The 14,158-nt window shown below is 33.9% G+C and overlaps 1 protein-coding gene across 3 annotated transcripts in view; it reads right to left on the reverse strand.

The window, feature by feature from the left end:
• The window catches only part of WIPI1 (WD repeat domain, phosphoinositide interacting 1), a 56,448-nt gene that overhangs the window by 5,490 nt on the left and 36,800 nt on the right, over positions 1–14,158 (reverse strand). For all 3 annotated transcript variants that reach the window (XM_074260604.1, XM_074260603.1, XM_074260605.1), the window contains exons 5-12: positions 9,273–9,370; positions 8,530–8,622; positions 7,731–7,801; positions 6,838–6,945; positions 3,207–3,371; positions 2,713–2,820; positions 778–899; positions 302–402 (exon numbers count right to left, since the gene is read on the reverse strand). In XM_074260604.1, coding sequence (XP_074116705.1) covers positions 302–402; positions 778–899; positions 2,713–2,820; positions 3,207–3,371; positions 6,838–6,945; positions 7,731–7,801; positions 8,530–8,622; positions 9,273–9,370 — 866 coding nt within the window. The remainder of the gene's footprint in view (positions 1–301; positions 403–777; positions 900–2,712; positions 2,821–3,206; positions 3,372–6,837; positions 6,946–7,730; positions 7,802–8,529; positions 8,623–9,272; positions 9,371–14,158) is intronic.

The raw sequence follows: 14,158 nt of genomic DNA on the forward strand, positions 1-14,158 counted from the left end.
ATGATCAACAAAATAAGTATATGCCAGAGAAGTTTTTTTAGACCTCTGATCTCATTTAGGCCAAGCTAGTCCAAAAGTTCCCTGAATTAGTATCTTGCTATTCTAATTGTGTCAAAATTACTATTCTTTAGGATCTTAAGCATATGATATAAAATTATCTTATGGCTTTTTGAATATTAGTGGAGAGAATTAATTTTTATAGGCTAGGTTAACAGAATGGGAAAGTGACTTCCCCTCTTGGAGGAGAATGTCTTCTTATTGTGTAGTCTGAAGCACTCATTTAGGGGCTCCTAATGCTCACAGGAGGAAACTCATTCTCATCATCAAGACACACTGGTCCCGTTGCAAACTCATGTTCTGGGATAACCTCTCCTCGAAGTGCTCCACCATCCTCGGAATAACCTGGAAGGGCAGAAGAAGAAATGAGAAATGAAAAGTACCAAAATATCCTCATTTAATTGATGGTTTTGTACACAACTACAGGAAAATGTGGGAAGATTGAAGAGTATGATACAACTACTTGCATTTGTATTTTCATTTGCACTATTTGTATGGATGCATGAACGATGAAGTTCAAATATGCCAGTCGAAACTAGCCAACTTGTCAAAAGATTAAAGATAATAATCAAGACAACATGAATTTTGTGTTTACTAAACAAAGGGCATCACTTGTAGGGCAAAAAATAACTGAGAAAAAGGAGATGTTAGTAAACATCACCTTGGGAGGAATAAGTGAACGGTTATAAATCAAACCCCACCAGTCTGATTTCTGCTCACCTGGCACTGTTGAGGACAAAGACGTGGTGCCTGGTCTGGCTACTGTTGCTGCGTAAGACTGAGGTAATGAAGGTTTGAGGTCATTTTCCTTATTCTCTTCTGTCTTTCCTGAGCCAAGTAAGCTAAAATTCACCAATTTAGGGAAAAAGAAAAGAATGACTTAAACCAAAAATGTTTTCAAAGAAAGAACCAGGCTCTAGACTTATCCACTTCTGGATACCATGAACTGAGGCTATATTACTTAGGAAGCAATATAAAGATAGCTAAAGGAAGCCTTAAAAATTAGCACCTAAGCAAGCAAATTTGCTGTTCAAGATATGGTAAACACCAAAAGAAATAAATTATAATCATTCCAATCTACAGTATAAGAACAGATCACACTAAACTTAGCTATAGAAACTAAGCATTAAAAAAAGGACTAAACAGGAAAAGAGACATTATGAATGAGTATTAAACTCCAACCTCTGATTTCATTGATGTGGATACTTTGTCTAAAGATTCAGCTCACCCTCTAATTCAGTAAAATGTCTATGAGAGTCCCTGTGTCCAGAGTAGAGGCGACACCCTATGAATTTGGGCAGGCCAGTCCTTGAATGGTAGACAGTCTATTACTAGACTTTATTTGAAGCCTTTTCAGCTCAGGATTTGCTTGTGCTTATACTCCACAGGCATAGTCTCAAGAGCCTAGATTCATCTACAAGGTGGCACATGAACAAAGTTTAAACATTTGAAGTTTCTAAAATGTTAAATGAAAACTAAAGGATATGTGGACTCAAACCCACCCAACCCTGTCTTACAAAGATTCAGGTACTCAATAAACATCTATAATTGTTGATGACAATAAAGCAAAAGTCCTGAAGCGTGTCACTGATCTTAGAATCCACTTTAAAGAGGAAGCTGTTCTAACACTTGTGAAAGTCTTTATCATTGTGAAAATATTTTTAAGGTGCTCCAAGTCATTATTAATCAGAGAAATGAAAATTAAGACAACTTTGAGATACCACTATACACCTGTCAGATTGGCTAGAATGACAGGGAAAGATAATGTAGAATTTTGGAGAGGATGTGGGAAAACTGGGACATGAGACGTTGGTGGAATTGTGAGTACATCCAGTCATTCTGGACAGCAATTTGGAACTATGCTCAAAAAGTTATCAAACTGCATTACCCTTTGATCCAGCAGTGTTACTACTGGGCTTATATCCCAAAGAGATTTTAAAGAAGGGAAAGGGACCTGTATGTGCAAGAATGTTTGTGGCAGCCCTCTTTGTAGAAACTGGAAACTGAGTGGATGCTCATCAATTAGAGAATGGCTGAATAAATTGTGGTATATGAATATTATGGAATATTATTATTCTATAAGAAACAATCAGCAGGATGATTTCAGAAAGGCCTGGAGAAACTTACATGAATTGATACTAAGTGAAATGAGCAGGACCAGAAGATCATTATATACTTCAACAACAATACTAGATGAGGATCAATTCTGATGGACAGAGCCCTCTTCCACTATGAGATGAACCAAATCAATTCCAATAGAGCAGTAATAAACTGAACCATTTATACCCAGCGAAAGAACTCTGGGAGATGACTATGAACCACTACATAGAATTCTCAATCCCTCTATTTTTGTCCACCTCCATTTTTTATTTCTTTCACAGGCTAATTGTACACTATTTCAAAGTCCAATTCTTTTTGTACAGCAAAATAACTGTATGGACATGAATACATATATTGTATTTAACTTATACTTTAACATATTTAACATGTATTGGTCAACCTGCCATCTGGGGGAAGGGGTAGGAGAAAGGAGGGGAAAAGTTGGAACAAAAGGTTTTGCAATTGTCAATGCTGAAAAATTACCCATGCATATATCTTGTAAATAAAAAGCTATTAAAAAATAACAAATAAAGAAAGAAAAGAAAAAATTTTTACCTGTGGGTCTTGATTAAGATACATTCTCCTCCATCCTGAGGGTCCAAATTATAGATGTAAAGTCTTCCATCAGATGATATCACTAATAGTCTTGGCAACTTCTGAATACTAAGAGCAAATGAAAACATGAAATTTGGTTTTGAAAGAGTTATGTAAATAAGCTACTTGTTGAATCAAAATCTACTCTGGGGTCATTACTAACATCTCTTTCCTTCCACAAAGAAGCCCATCTGACACAATAGCTACATCAAAAAAATTTACTGTAAGTATGTACAACATTAACTCATAAAAGGGGGCTATTAATTCTTCCTGCATGAGTATGTATCTGCTTTGGATGCTTAAAAGGGCAATATGCAAAGTTAGAACATCATCCTTACTAGGATAGGTTATTTCAGTTCAGTGAACTGTTCAGTGAATAAGGTCCCTAACTATAATGTCTATTATAATTTCAACCTCTGTAAATTAGAGAAGAAAGAGGGTAATGCTATACATACGTAGAGAGAGTGCAGATGTTCTTCTGACCAGAGAAATTCAAACGCACAGTGGCAAAGGCTCTGTCCTGGTTCATCATATCTGATACTTGGGAAGGGAGGTAGTTGGTAGCAGCCATGAACATCTTTCCCATGTAACCAGTCCAGGTTGAGGGCTCTTCTGGCCCACTAGTGGGAACAATGAAGAATTGCAGAAATAAACACCTTTCAAAGCACTAATGCCATTAGCATGGACTTAAAATTCTGCCTCCATGGTAAAAACAAAAAGAAAAAGGAAAAAAAAAAAAAAAAAAAAAAAAAAAAGAGACTACAAGGTCAAAAATATTATTTGCTGCATTCAGTTGGATAAGAAACATCCATATCCACTTTATAGCAGAATAGCCTAGGTTTGATTGTTTTTACATCAAAGACATAAAGGCATTATAGGGCTATGTGTCATTTAAACATGCCATGTAGATTCTTAGTTTAAATTGTTTAAAGATGTGTATACTCCAAAATACTAGTTACGGAAAAATCTGTATCCCACAGCAGAGTGGGTTCCTGTAATGAGAAAGTGTAAAGGAAGATGAAAGGGCCAAGGGCTACACCACATTTATGGATAAGGCAGAGTATGTAAGCTCTATGAAGGAGATAGAAAAAGAATGGACTGAACAGTTAAAAGAAAGCCAGGAAATTAATGTCACTGAAACAAAGGAGGTGCAAGTTTTAGGAAAGGAATGGTCAATAATGTTAACTTTTTCAAAGAAGTCAAGAAGAATGAGAACTCTGAAGAAGCCATTCAATGTGATAACTCAGAGATGATTGGTAACTTGAACAGAGGAATTCAGCAGAATAAATCACTCTGCTTGTGTACAGAAAGATTCCTTCATGCCAAGTCTATGCAACCTAAAACATCTTAGGACTGAGGTAAAGATGCACTGGAGGTCAGCTGTGAATTGTTGGAATTTTCTAAACTTCTTGTGAAAAATAAATGAGGCTATTCTAGAAAGGACTGATTTTGGCAAACTCTATCAAAATCAACTGTACTTTAGTGTAATCTTGGTCAAGTCATTAAATCTTTGTGTGCTTTAATATTCTTACTTACTGAAGACATGCTATAAATGCTAATTTAATATGGGGCTATAAATATTATTCAACATGGCCCTCAGGGTTTCTAAACTCTTGAGAGAAAGTAACCAGCCATTATAAGACTACCATTACTTATTGCCTAAAGCTGGACCCTTTTTGGTCTTCTGTTGGTAATTATAGAAGATATTGGTCTATGTTCAATTTCTGCCATACTGCTTTCCAGTTTTCTCCAATTTTTACCACATAATGAATTCTTATCTGAAGTATTTACATTAGTCAAAACACAAGATTAATATATTTATTTGCTGCTATAAATTGTACGTCTCCTCTATTCCATTGATCCATCCTTCTATTTCTTAGCCACTACCAATAATTTTGATAATTGCTACAATATATAGTTTAAGATCTGTTAATTCCTTCTTTTTTTTCATTATTTCTTTTGATATTCTTGACTTTTTGTTCTTTCAAATGAATTTTGTTATTTTTTTTTCTAATTCAGTAAATTTTTTTTGTAAAATATGGCATCAAATAAACAAATTGATTTAGTTAAAATTGTCATTTTTTATTATATTGATCCTGCCTACCCCTGAATCATTAATATTTCTCCAATATTTAAATCTGATTTATATAAAAAAGTTTTTCATAGAACTAAATATAAAGAAATGTTATAAGAAAATCTGAAGAACATGGAACATACTACTTATCAGATTTCTGGATAGGTGAACAATTTGTAAATAAACAAAGAGAAGAGAGAGGTGTAAAATGGGCAATTTTGATTACATTAAATTTAAAAGGGTTTTGTACAAATAAAACAAATGTAACCAAGATCAGAAGGAAAGTAAAAAAATTGGGGAAAAATGTATAGAGGTTCTCTGAGAAAATATATAAAGATTTTTGTCAAATCAATAAGAAGTCATTTCCCAATTTTATAAATGGTCCAAGGATAGGGCAGGAAGTTTTCTAATGAATACATCAAAACAATTTATAGTCATATGAAAAAATTGCTCTATAATATTGCTGGAGAAATGCAAATTAAAACAACAGTGAGATATTTTAAACCTATCAGATTGGCTAAAACTGTAAGAATAAAGTGTCAAATGTTAGAGGGGACATGCAAAAATTGGGACACATTAATTGTTGGAATTGTAAACCGATCCAATCATTTTTGAGAGCAATTTAGAATTACTCCAAAGAGGTATTAAATTGTCTATATCCCTTGACCCAGCAATACCACTACTATGTCTATTTCCAAATATAATTAGGGAAAAGAACAAAAATACTTCTATGTTCTAAAATATTTAAAGCAGCTCACTTTGTGGTGACAAAGACTTGTAAATTGCAGGGATGTCCATTCATTGGGGAATAGTTGAGCAAATTGTGGTATATGATTGTGATGGAATATTACTGTGCTATAAGAAATGAGTTTAATAATTTTAGAAAAAATGCAAAGATTTGCATAAAATAATGAAGCGTGAAATTGGCAGAACCAAGAAAATGTTACATAGTGTTTGAAAGAACAATACTATTTTAAGAATAGCTTTGAATGAATAAAACATTTTGACTATTATAAATACATAAATTAACTACAAAAGATGCTATCTACAGCCAAAGAAAGGACTGATAAATAGAAGTGTATATACAAAATGATTTTACATACATATATGTAGGTGTATTTGTATATATACATAAATTGTATATAACTAATTGTAGTCATCTCCAAACTTGGTGGGGAAGGAGGGAAAAAAACTTTATTATATATTTAAAAGGAATAGCAAGTTATATATAACAGATTTTCAGTTTCATGTGCAATCATCTTTTTAACATTTTACTATTTCATGGACATGCTTGTTTTATTCCACAAATTAAAAAAATAAAGCAGGCCCTTTGTAACAGCCCTACAGAGGCTGCTATGAGAGAGAGAAGAAGAGAAAAGGAGGAGGGGGAGGAAAAGCACAGGAAGAAGAGAAGAGAGAATGTATTAGCAGTAGCCAATTCTGGCAAATTTTGTTAAGTCTTTCAACAATTCTGTGAGAACTATATTGTTCTTAGCATTCCCTAGATTGTTCAAATGCTTTCCATTATATCACATCCACCAAAACAGCAGGCATACAGGAAAAAACAGAAAGTCTCTAGTATAGGTCTATGAGTCCAAGAGATACTTAACAACTATAACCTGATTCTTACATTCTATTTGCTAAGAAATGAAGTTATAAAAAGTTCTAAGATGCTTCCAACTTTAACAAAACTCTGCAACTTCTGGCCTTGTCACATTCATGGGCATCTCCTAAGTCTAGAAAGACAGATCTTTATGATCTCCATCTGTTTTCACAGACTATTTTATCAAGTGTAAGGAATAAGTCCTATTTCTGGCTTAAGGAAATAAAAGGTGGCTTTTATGCTAAGCAAAGGCACTAACATTTACTAGTTAGGGACCAAAATATCTTCAGACTAAATCATGGCTTTTAAGTTTTATTTTGAAAATAAGGTCTTGATATTTAGAGCCACTTGCCTGGAGAAGAGTTTGAAGAGGATGTGGTTTTTACCCAACTCCCAGTGTGATACTTACCTGGAGGTAGGGTTGTCTAGTTTAAAGATGTGCACTGTTTCTGTGTTGCTGGATGCACATAGGAACTGTGAATCCATACTGAAAACTAAGGAGTTGATATTCACATACCTAGGAACAAGAGAATATTATCACTGATAAGGAAAGAGCTAGATATACAACCAAATCTTGTAGAAAAACCAAGGATATTGTCATCTGAAATCATCTTCTAGAAGTTCTAAATAGCTAGAAATTACAAGATCCAATGACTCAATAAAAGGTTATGATTGGGTACAAAATAGCAGGAAGAGTCATTTCTTTTCTTATTGCCCATTACAGGTACTTTGCATACTAGAGACTCTGATACCTTTAAAATCTGACAGAATTCCAAAGAACTGTGCTTTGCATCCCTCTTCTCATTAGATAAGCAGTATTGTGCATGGAACTAGAAATAATACTTTTCTAACTTAAAGGATGCCATTAATAATTTCAATTTTCTTAGGTCCTTTCTTACCAACCCCCTCATATGCACAAACCAGAAAAGGCTCTAATAGCTGGATTATGATCAGTCAAGTTAGCTTCTTTGTTTTTGGTTCTGCTAAACACTGATTGGAATATCTGAGTATACTACTTGGTTACATTTGTCTGCTTCTCACATTCTCTAGAATATATATATATATATATATATATATATATATATATATATATACATATATATATATATATATATATATATATATATATATATATATATATATATATATATATATATATATATATATATATATATATATATATATATAATATAGAAGAGACAACACATATATCCACACCTCCCACACTCTACTTGGTTTCTAGTCATTCCAATACATGATCCTTAGGTATACTTTAAAATGGATTTTAAATTTAACACTGACCTCTTCATTCCTCTCCTAAACTCATAGAGTTTTTGTCCTTCAGGAACAGAAAAAACCCGGATGACTGTGCCCTGGGGAAAAAAAAACAACAATTAACATTTCATAGCCATTAATAGTTTCTATATAGATATTCTTCCATTTCTGTTGCTTATTAACATTCTTTTTTGAGGCAAAAGTACAAAATAAAGCCTATTTTAAAAAATCACTGGGATTGTACACATCTATTCACAAGAGCCTTTCTCCAAAAATAACTTGGATCTTTCTTGCATAAAGCATGACACCTTTTCTTATACAATTGTTTTCAATGTCTAGAAAGTTCTTCATCCCTACTTCTAGAAATCTAAATTATATTTCAAGGCCCCTTTGAAAGCCTCTTCTCCTTTCCCCTGCTGGAAGTAAACTCTCCTTTGAACTAACATACACTATTTACAACACTCATCACATACTACTTTGTATTACAGCTTTTTTCACAAGTGGCTTAGTTTTACTAGATTTAAGTTCCATGAAGGTAGGGACTGTATACTTACCATATCTGTCCCATTCCCCCCAGACACAATCCCTTTACTACAGTAGGCACTTAATATATATTTATAGGTTAAATGAATTAATTTGTTGAATGTGACATGGTATTATTACTAGCAAACTTCATTCTGAAGTTTATGTTTGGCAGGGACAGATGTCAGTCACAATGTAACAATATGAAATCCAAATAGTACCACAAGCTTTCCTCCCTCTCCCTCCCAACCATTACTTCACTTTTGGAAGAAGAATTAGGCAACAAGAAGTCATACCCACTCACTTTCTCAGAAGCACTGGCTAGCTTAGATCCCACAGAGTTGAAGGTGATGGCTGCAAGTGGACCTTCATGGGCCGGAATTGTGCAGACTGTTTTCTGTTAAGGATAAAGAACAAAAGAGATTTAACTTAGGAAGAAAGCAGAGACTTCTTCCTCATCTCATATTCTCTATCTATCTTACTGTATTTCCTCTGCCAATCTCCCTCTCACCCAGGGCATAAATATGTAAAACTAAACCTTCCTGCCTTCAGATAGTCGTGCAAACAAGCCTAATGATATTACTGAATAAAAGTGGATGTCTTCTTAGCTATGCCCCCGTGTGTAATCTCAGGTACTTCCCAAAGAGTCACTGCTATGCTCTGTGATCTCCAAAAAAAAAAGATATTAACAGGTATGCTGGTCACAGAGTTATTGCAAATAACAATAATATTTCATTAATAGGTATACATTAATCAAAGACATTGCATAATGAAATATCTCCAATGACAATCAGACTGGTAAATGTCAAAGTTAGCTTCTCACTATTCCTCACAGTTATATCTGATTAATTGATTGGCTGGCCTTACAGCAAATATCTTTTGTCCTGGACGCTACCTTCTTCTACATACCTTATCCCACGAAGGGTAAGGGAAGTGTAAAGACAAATATTTTATTTCTTCTTTATGTAGCTCTACTCTGCCCCCATAACTATTTGCCTCATTTACTAGCAAGTTATATTCACATCTGGAAAATTCAAATTAACTTACCAGAGTATTTCCATCATAAAGTACAATTTCTCCAGTAGTTAAGCTTCCAGGGTAGGCAAGGTAAGAATTGGAATGGTTAATAGATAGGGCACACAAACCTGGTAAAGAAGATAGATTGAGAAGGAAATTAAGTTAATTTTTAAGCAGCAATTTAAATAACTATAGCATCACCTACTGGTAAATGAGAAAAAGTGCTCTGGGGACAGTTACCTTGATTTATTGTTTCAACTAAAGACTTGAAAAAAGTAAAATGCCCCAATTTGCCTAACTTTGGCCATGGGGGAAAAAAAAAAACTGATATTTTTTGGAGCCAAGCAATTAGATTTTGGAATTTGAAGAAAAATGCTTTCAAATTCCACCCCCTGAGGTTAACAAGCACCAATTTCTCTTCCTCATTCTCCTTCAGCTACATTTGTTGGTAACAAAACTTCTTATAATAAGTCAGTGGTTAAATATAACTAACTGGTAGTCTCAAATTGGAGCCTTATGTAGTGAAGGAAAGAGTCTAATGACAAAAATATGGCTGATTTCTAATACCAAATGTTGTGTTAGGGTAAGAACTAGGTGATTTCATGGGGGTAAAAGGTTTCTTACAACTCTGTGGTTAAAGAGGCCATACAGACAAATAAATGCCATACAGTCAAGCCATTAGATTAAAATAATTTATTTTTATTTACATGTTACCTTTTAAAAATTAAAGATACGTAGAATAGTGATTAGACAGCTAGCTTCAGACTTAGGAAGGCTGCTGAGTTCAAGTCCAGGACATATACTGCCCATGCAACATGGCATAGTGGATGGTCTCTGACAAGCTGCTAGAATGAACTGAGTTCAAATTCTGCCTCAGGCACATCACCTGAGTGACCTTTAAAAAGTCATAACTTATCTGTGCCTCAAATTTCTCATCTATAGAATGAAGAGGTACAAGATGGGGTTGGACTATGATTCTATGATCCAGAGCAAAACACAAACACTCAGTGCCCCATGGAGACTGTATATGTTGCAAAACAGGTGCTGATCTGCTTTGGTAGAGGACCTTTCTTTATCTAGAACTTCCTATACCAATACACACACAAATCTGGTTTAAAAAAAAAAAAAAGTAAAATTCAGAAGCATTTTGTTTTGAAGTAGGGGTATTCTTACAACAAGTGTTTACCACATAAATTTATATCACATCATTAAATTTAAGAAGTTAGTAAGGTCAAGTGCCCCTTCCCCTCAACTACCAGAATATGGATTTTGAAATGTTTGGAAAAACCTAAATAGACAGCTAGATGGTGCAGTAGAAAGAGTGTCAAGGTTGGAATCAGGAACCAGTCTCAGGCACTTACTAGCTATATGACCCTGGGCAAGTCATTTAACCCTTTTATTCTCATTTTCCCCATCTGTAAAATGAACTAGGAAGGAAATGATAAACCACTCCAATATCTTTGCCAAGAAAATTCAAAATGGGGTCATGAAGAGTTGGGCACAATTGAAACTGAATAACAATAATAGGCAAGTGAGAATGAACTTGTTTTAATCATTTAAAAGTCATAGCTAGCTAACTGACTTACTACCATAAGGATTAATGTAGAAAAGTTTACAAAGGTAAATGCAAATACAGGAAAAATTGTTGATTTGAATTTTGATACAAATCATGCTCTTCTCTCTACCAATGTCTGGCAATAATCAGTATCATAACTACTCTTATTACACACAAGAGATAAATGACAGGAAAATAGTTAAGTTGGGCCCTAGGATCCAAGTTACATGCAATGGAAGTTCTGCAGCAGTGATACTGCCAATTCCTGTATTGGGAGCTTTCTTGTGCCTGCCTTAAAAAAAGAAACCACCCATATTTTGCTCTTGGAATTCCAATCGCCCACAGGCAACTGAAAGGAAAAGCTGAAAGGAAAGGAATAACATTTGAGAATGGCAAGGGAAGAACAGGGCTTCAAGTATAAAGTGAGATGAGTTTGGATACAGTGATTCATTTATATGAGCAGAGAATGTGAAATAAAGCTGGAAACTCTGTGAAGACAGAGTCAGGTTTTGGAAGGCCTTAAGTTAAGCTAATGAGTTTGGATTTTATCCAAAAAGGCCAGTAGGCTTATTTTGTCAGTAAGTCACTGAAAGGCATTGAAGGTTTTTAAAAAAGGAGTGTTTCAGAAAAATTAAGTAACAGTAGCTTCCTAAAAAGGATTGAAAATGGAAGGAACTAGAAAGCAAATTGCTATGCACTTTGTAAAAGTAGTTTTGGAGGGTAGCAAAATCTATACATCATTTCCAAATTCAAAGTATAAAGTAACAAATAGCATTTCCAAGGTAAACCCAAGCTAATTACAAGCTTTTCAACTAGGACAAAATTAAAGACTGGTACATTAAGGACCATTATGTCAAACCTTTGGTGTATCAAACCACAGGAGGTAATAATGTTCCCTAGGCAGAAGCTGTAATAATTAAATCATAACTAATTCTTCCTTGCTCCAAAAGTCACTGAAAAAATATAATGCATATACAAACTCAAAATGGAAAGTGTTTCAATATTAGGCAGCTCTTAGACAAAAATATATTTTAGCCAGCATATTCTAAACCATTCTAAGCTTTAATAACTAAATTAAAATGATACTGGGTATTAAATTTTAATAGCTTAAATGGTACTAAGATTTTAGGGATACCCTGTATAGTGTTTTATATATATGATGCCATTTAATATTCCTAAGAACCTTTGTTAGGTTGTTTATATATTTCTATTCTAACTTTAAAGATTAATACACTGGGGAATCAGAAAGTTTAAGGGATGTGGTCACATGACCAATAAGTAATATATTTGGAACTTTTGCCCAGATCATCTTATTTCAGAAGTCCAGTGTAACATACTTTCCATCATTCCATATTTCTGCGAATTTTATTTCCCTAGAAGAGCAGCCCGGTTTTGTTAGAAACTTCCATTTAAATTTTTAGAGTCCTCTTTAAAAATGCACTCAGCAATGGCCTTCCAGGTAAGGTGGTGATATCAAAGGTCCATAGATAAACTCAGGTCTCCCAAGGAAAGCCCAAATATATCTGAAAAGGCTCACAGAAAGATCAATAAGATGTCAGTTTTTAAAAGAAACAAATCACTTCTTTCATTCTGTTCAGAACTGTACAGTTCAGGTAAAAACAGAAGGAAGGCAAAGAGAGACTGCACCAGAGGAAGTTTCCCAGAGGCAGGGAGAGGTGATACATAGTTAACTGCTACAAATGTACTTGAAGTCATCCCATACTCTGAACAAGGACATTGCTAACCTATGCCAACTGCAATAACTGGTCGGAAGCAAGATCTTGATCTTGGCCTATCAGAACATAAAAGAGAGACAGAAGCAGTTGTGATAAGATTGTGTACAATATCAGGTCCTTCTGAGCACTGATAATCATACCAGCAGATAGGAACTGTTTAATGCCTGCATACCAGCAACAGAAGGAATATGAAGAGAGCCTGAGAACATGGTCTCCAAAAACAGACTGAGGCCTGTCAGGCTGCATCAAGGACCAGAATCACTTGAAAATCATGCAAAGTGGAAAAACAGAAAGGGCCTAAACTTATAATACTGTACCAGGAAAGTAAAATAAAATCCAAAAACTGAAACAGAGGACAGGGCCAACCACTAACCATCATATCAAAGAACCACAATAGCAACCAGGCTATAGAGGGGACAGAAACAAAGAAGGCCTACCCAATGAGAAACATATTTACGCACTACTTTCTAGAATTGTATGACATTGTTCTCTCCTTAGTCTTCTCAGATGTGAACAAGGAGAATAAGGAGAGCACACTGTCATACAATTCTAAAAGAAGTGAGTGAATAACAGTGTCTGAAGCTGGAAAATTGGGGTATATATACAGTCAAGAAATATGAGCACTGAGAAAAAAAGCCATTAGACTAGGCAATTAAAAAGATCACTGATAACTTTGGAGAGAAATATTCCAGTTAAATGGTGAGGTCAGAAGCTAAACTGCAGAGAGTCAAGAAGAGAATGGGAGGAAAGAAAACAGAAGCACTGGTTATAGTTATATATTATAAAAAACTGATTTAGAAAACAGGTCAATAAGAAAAAAATTAAGAATCACACTCCTAGAAAACTATAGAAACCAGATATTTCAAGAAATCATAAAAAGAAAATATCTCAGAAATATAAGAACTTTCTCAAGCTAGAGAAGAAATGGGTAAGAAAGAGGAAGAACTTATTATTTTGCATAAATGAAATGATTAAGAGTACAAATATGTAAAAAGAGATGGAAGACAGGCATCTCATTTCATCACTCTTATCTGCCCATTTAGGTATAATTCATTCTTTTTTAGTGTTGAGATTTCTTTTCTTTTCTCACATTCTTTTTAAGAAAAGATCCAGGAAGAAAAGAAGAAATATTACAATTTGATATGACATGGGAAAATAAAACAATTAAACGCTACAATGAATGTGAATGGGATGCATTTACTCATAAAATGAATGAGAATAGCAAAATGAATTAGAAAATAGAATCCTGAATTATATTATATATAACATTTTTAAACCACAGAATATTATGTTTCTTTTTTTTTCTCCCAATATTTTTAAGATAATTTCATAATGAATAAAGTACCCGGGAGTCTTATCAAAATACATATGGGAAATAATAGGGATAAAATGATAAAAATGGTCTTTACAGAAATAGAGATATGAATAATTAAAAGACATTCATGGTTAGGATATATTATTATAATAAAAAGAATACTATCTAAATTAATTTGGAAATTCAACCCCTATTAATCAACTACCAAAAGATAACTTCTTGGAACTAAGTCAACAAATAATAAAATATAATAATAATAATATTTTTGTATTCTACAATATTCATTTAGAGATAGAGCCAAAAATTTCAA

This window comes from Sminthopsis crassicaudata, chromosome 4 (assembly GCF_048593235.1).
Source record: "Sminthopsis crassicaudata isolate SCR6 chromosome 4, ASM4859323v1, whole genome shotgun sequence".
In the NCBI taxonomy this organism is placed as follows: Eukaryota; Metazoa; Chordata; class Mammalia; order Dasyuromorphia; family Dasyuridae; genus Sminthopsis; species Sminthopsis crassicaudata.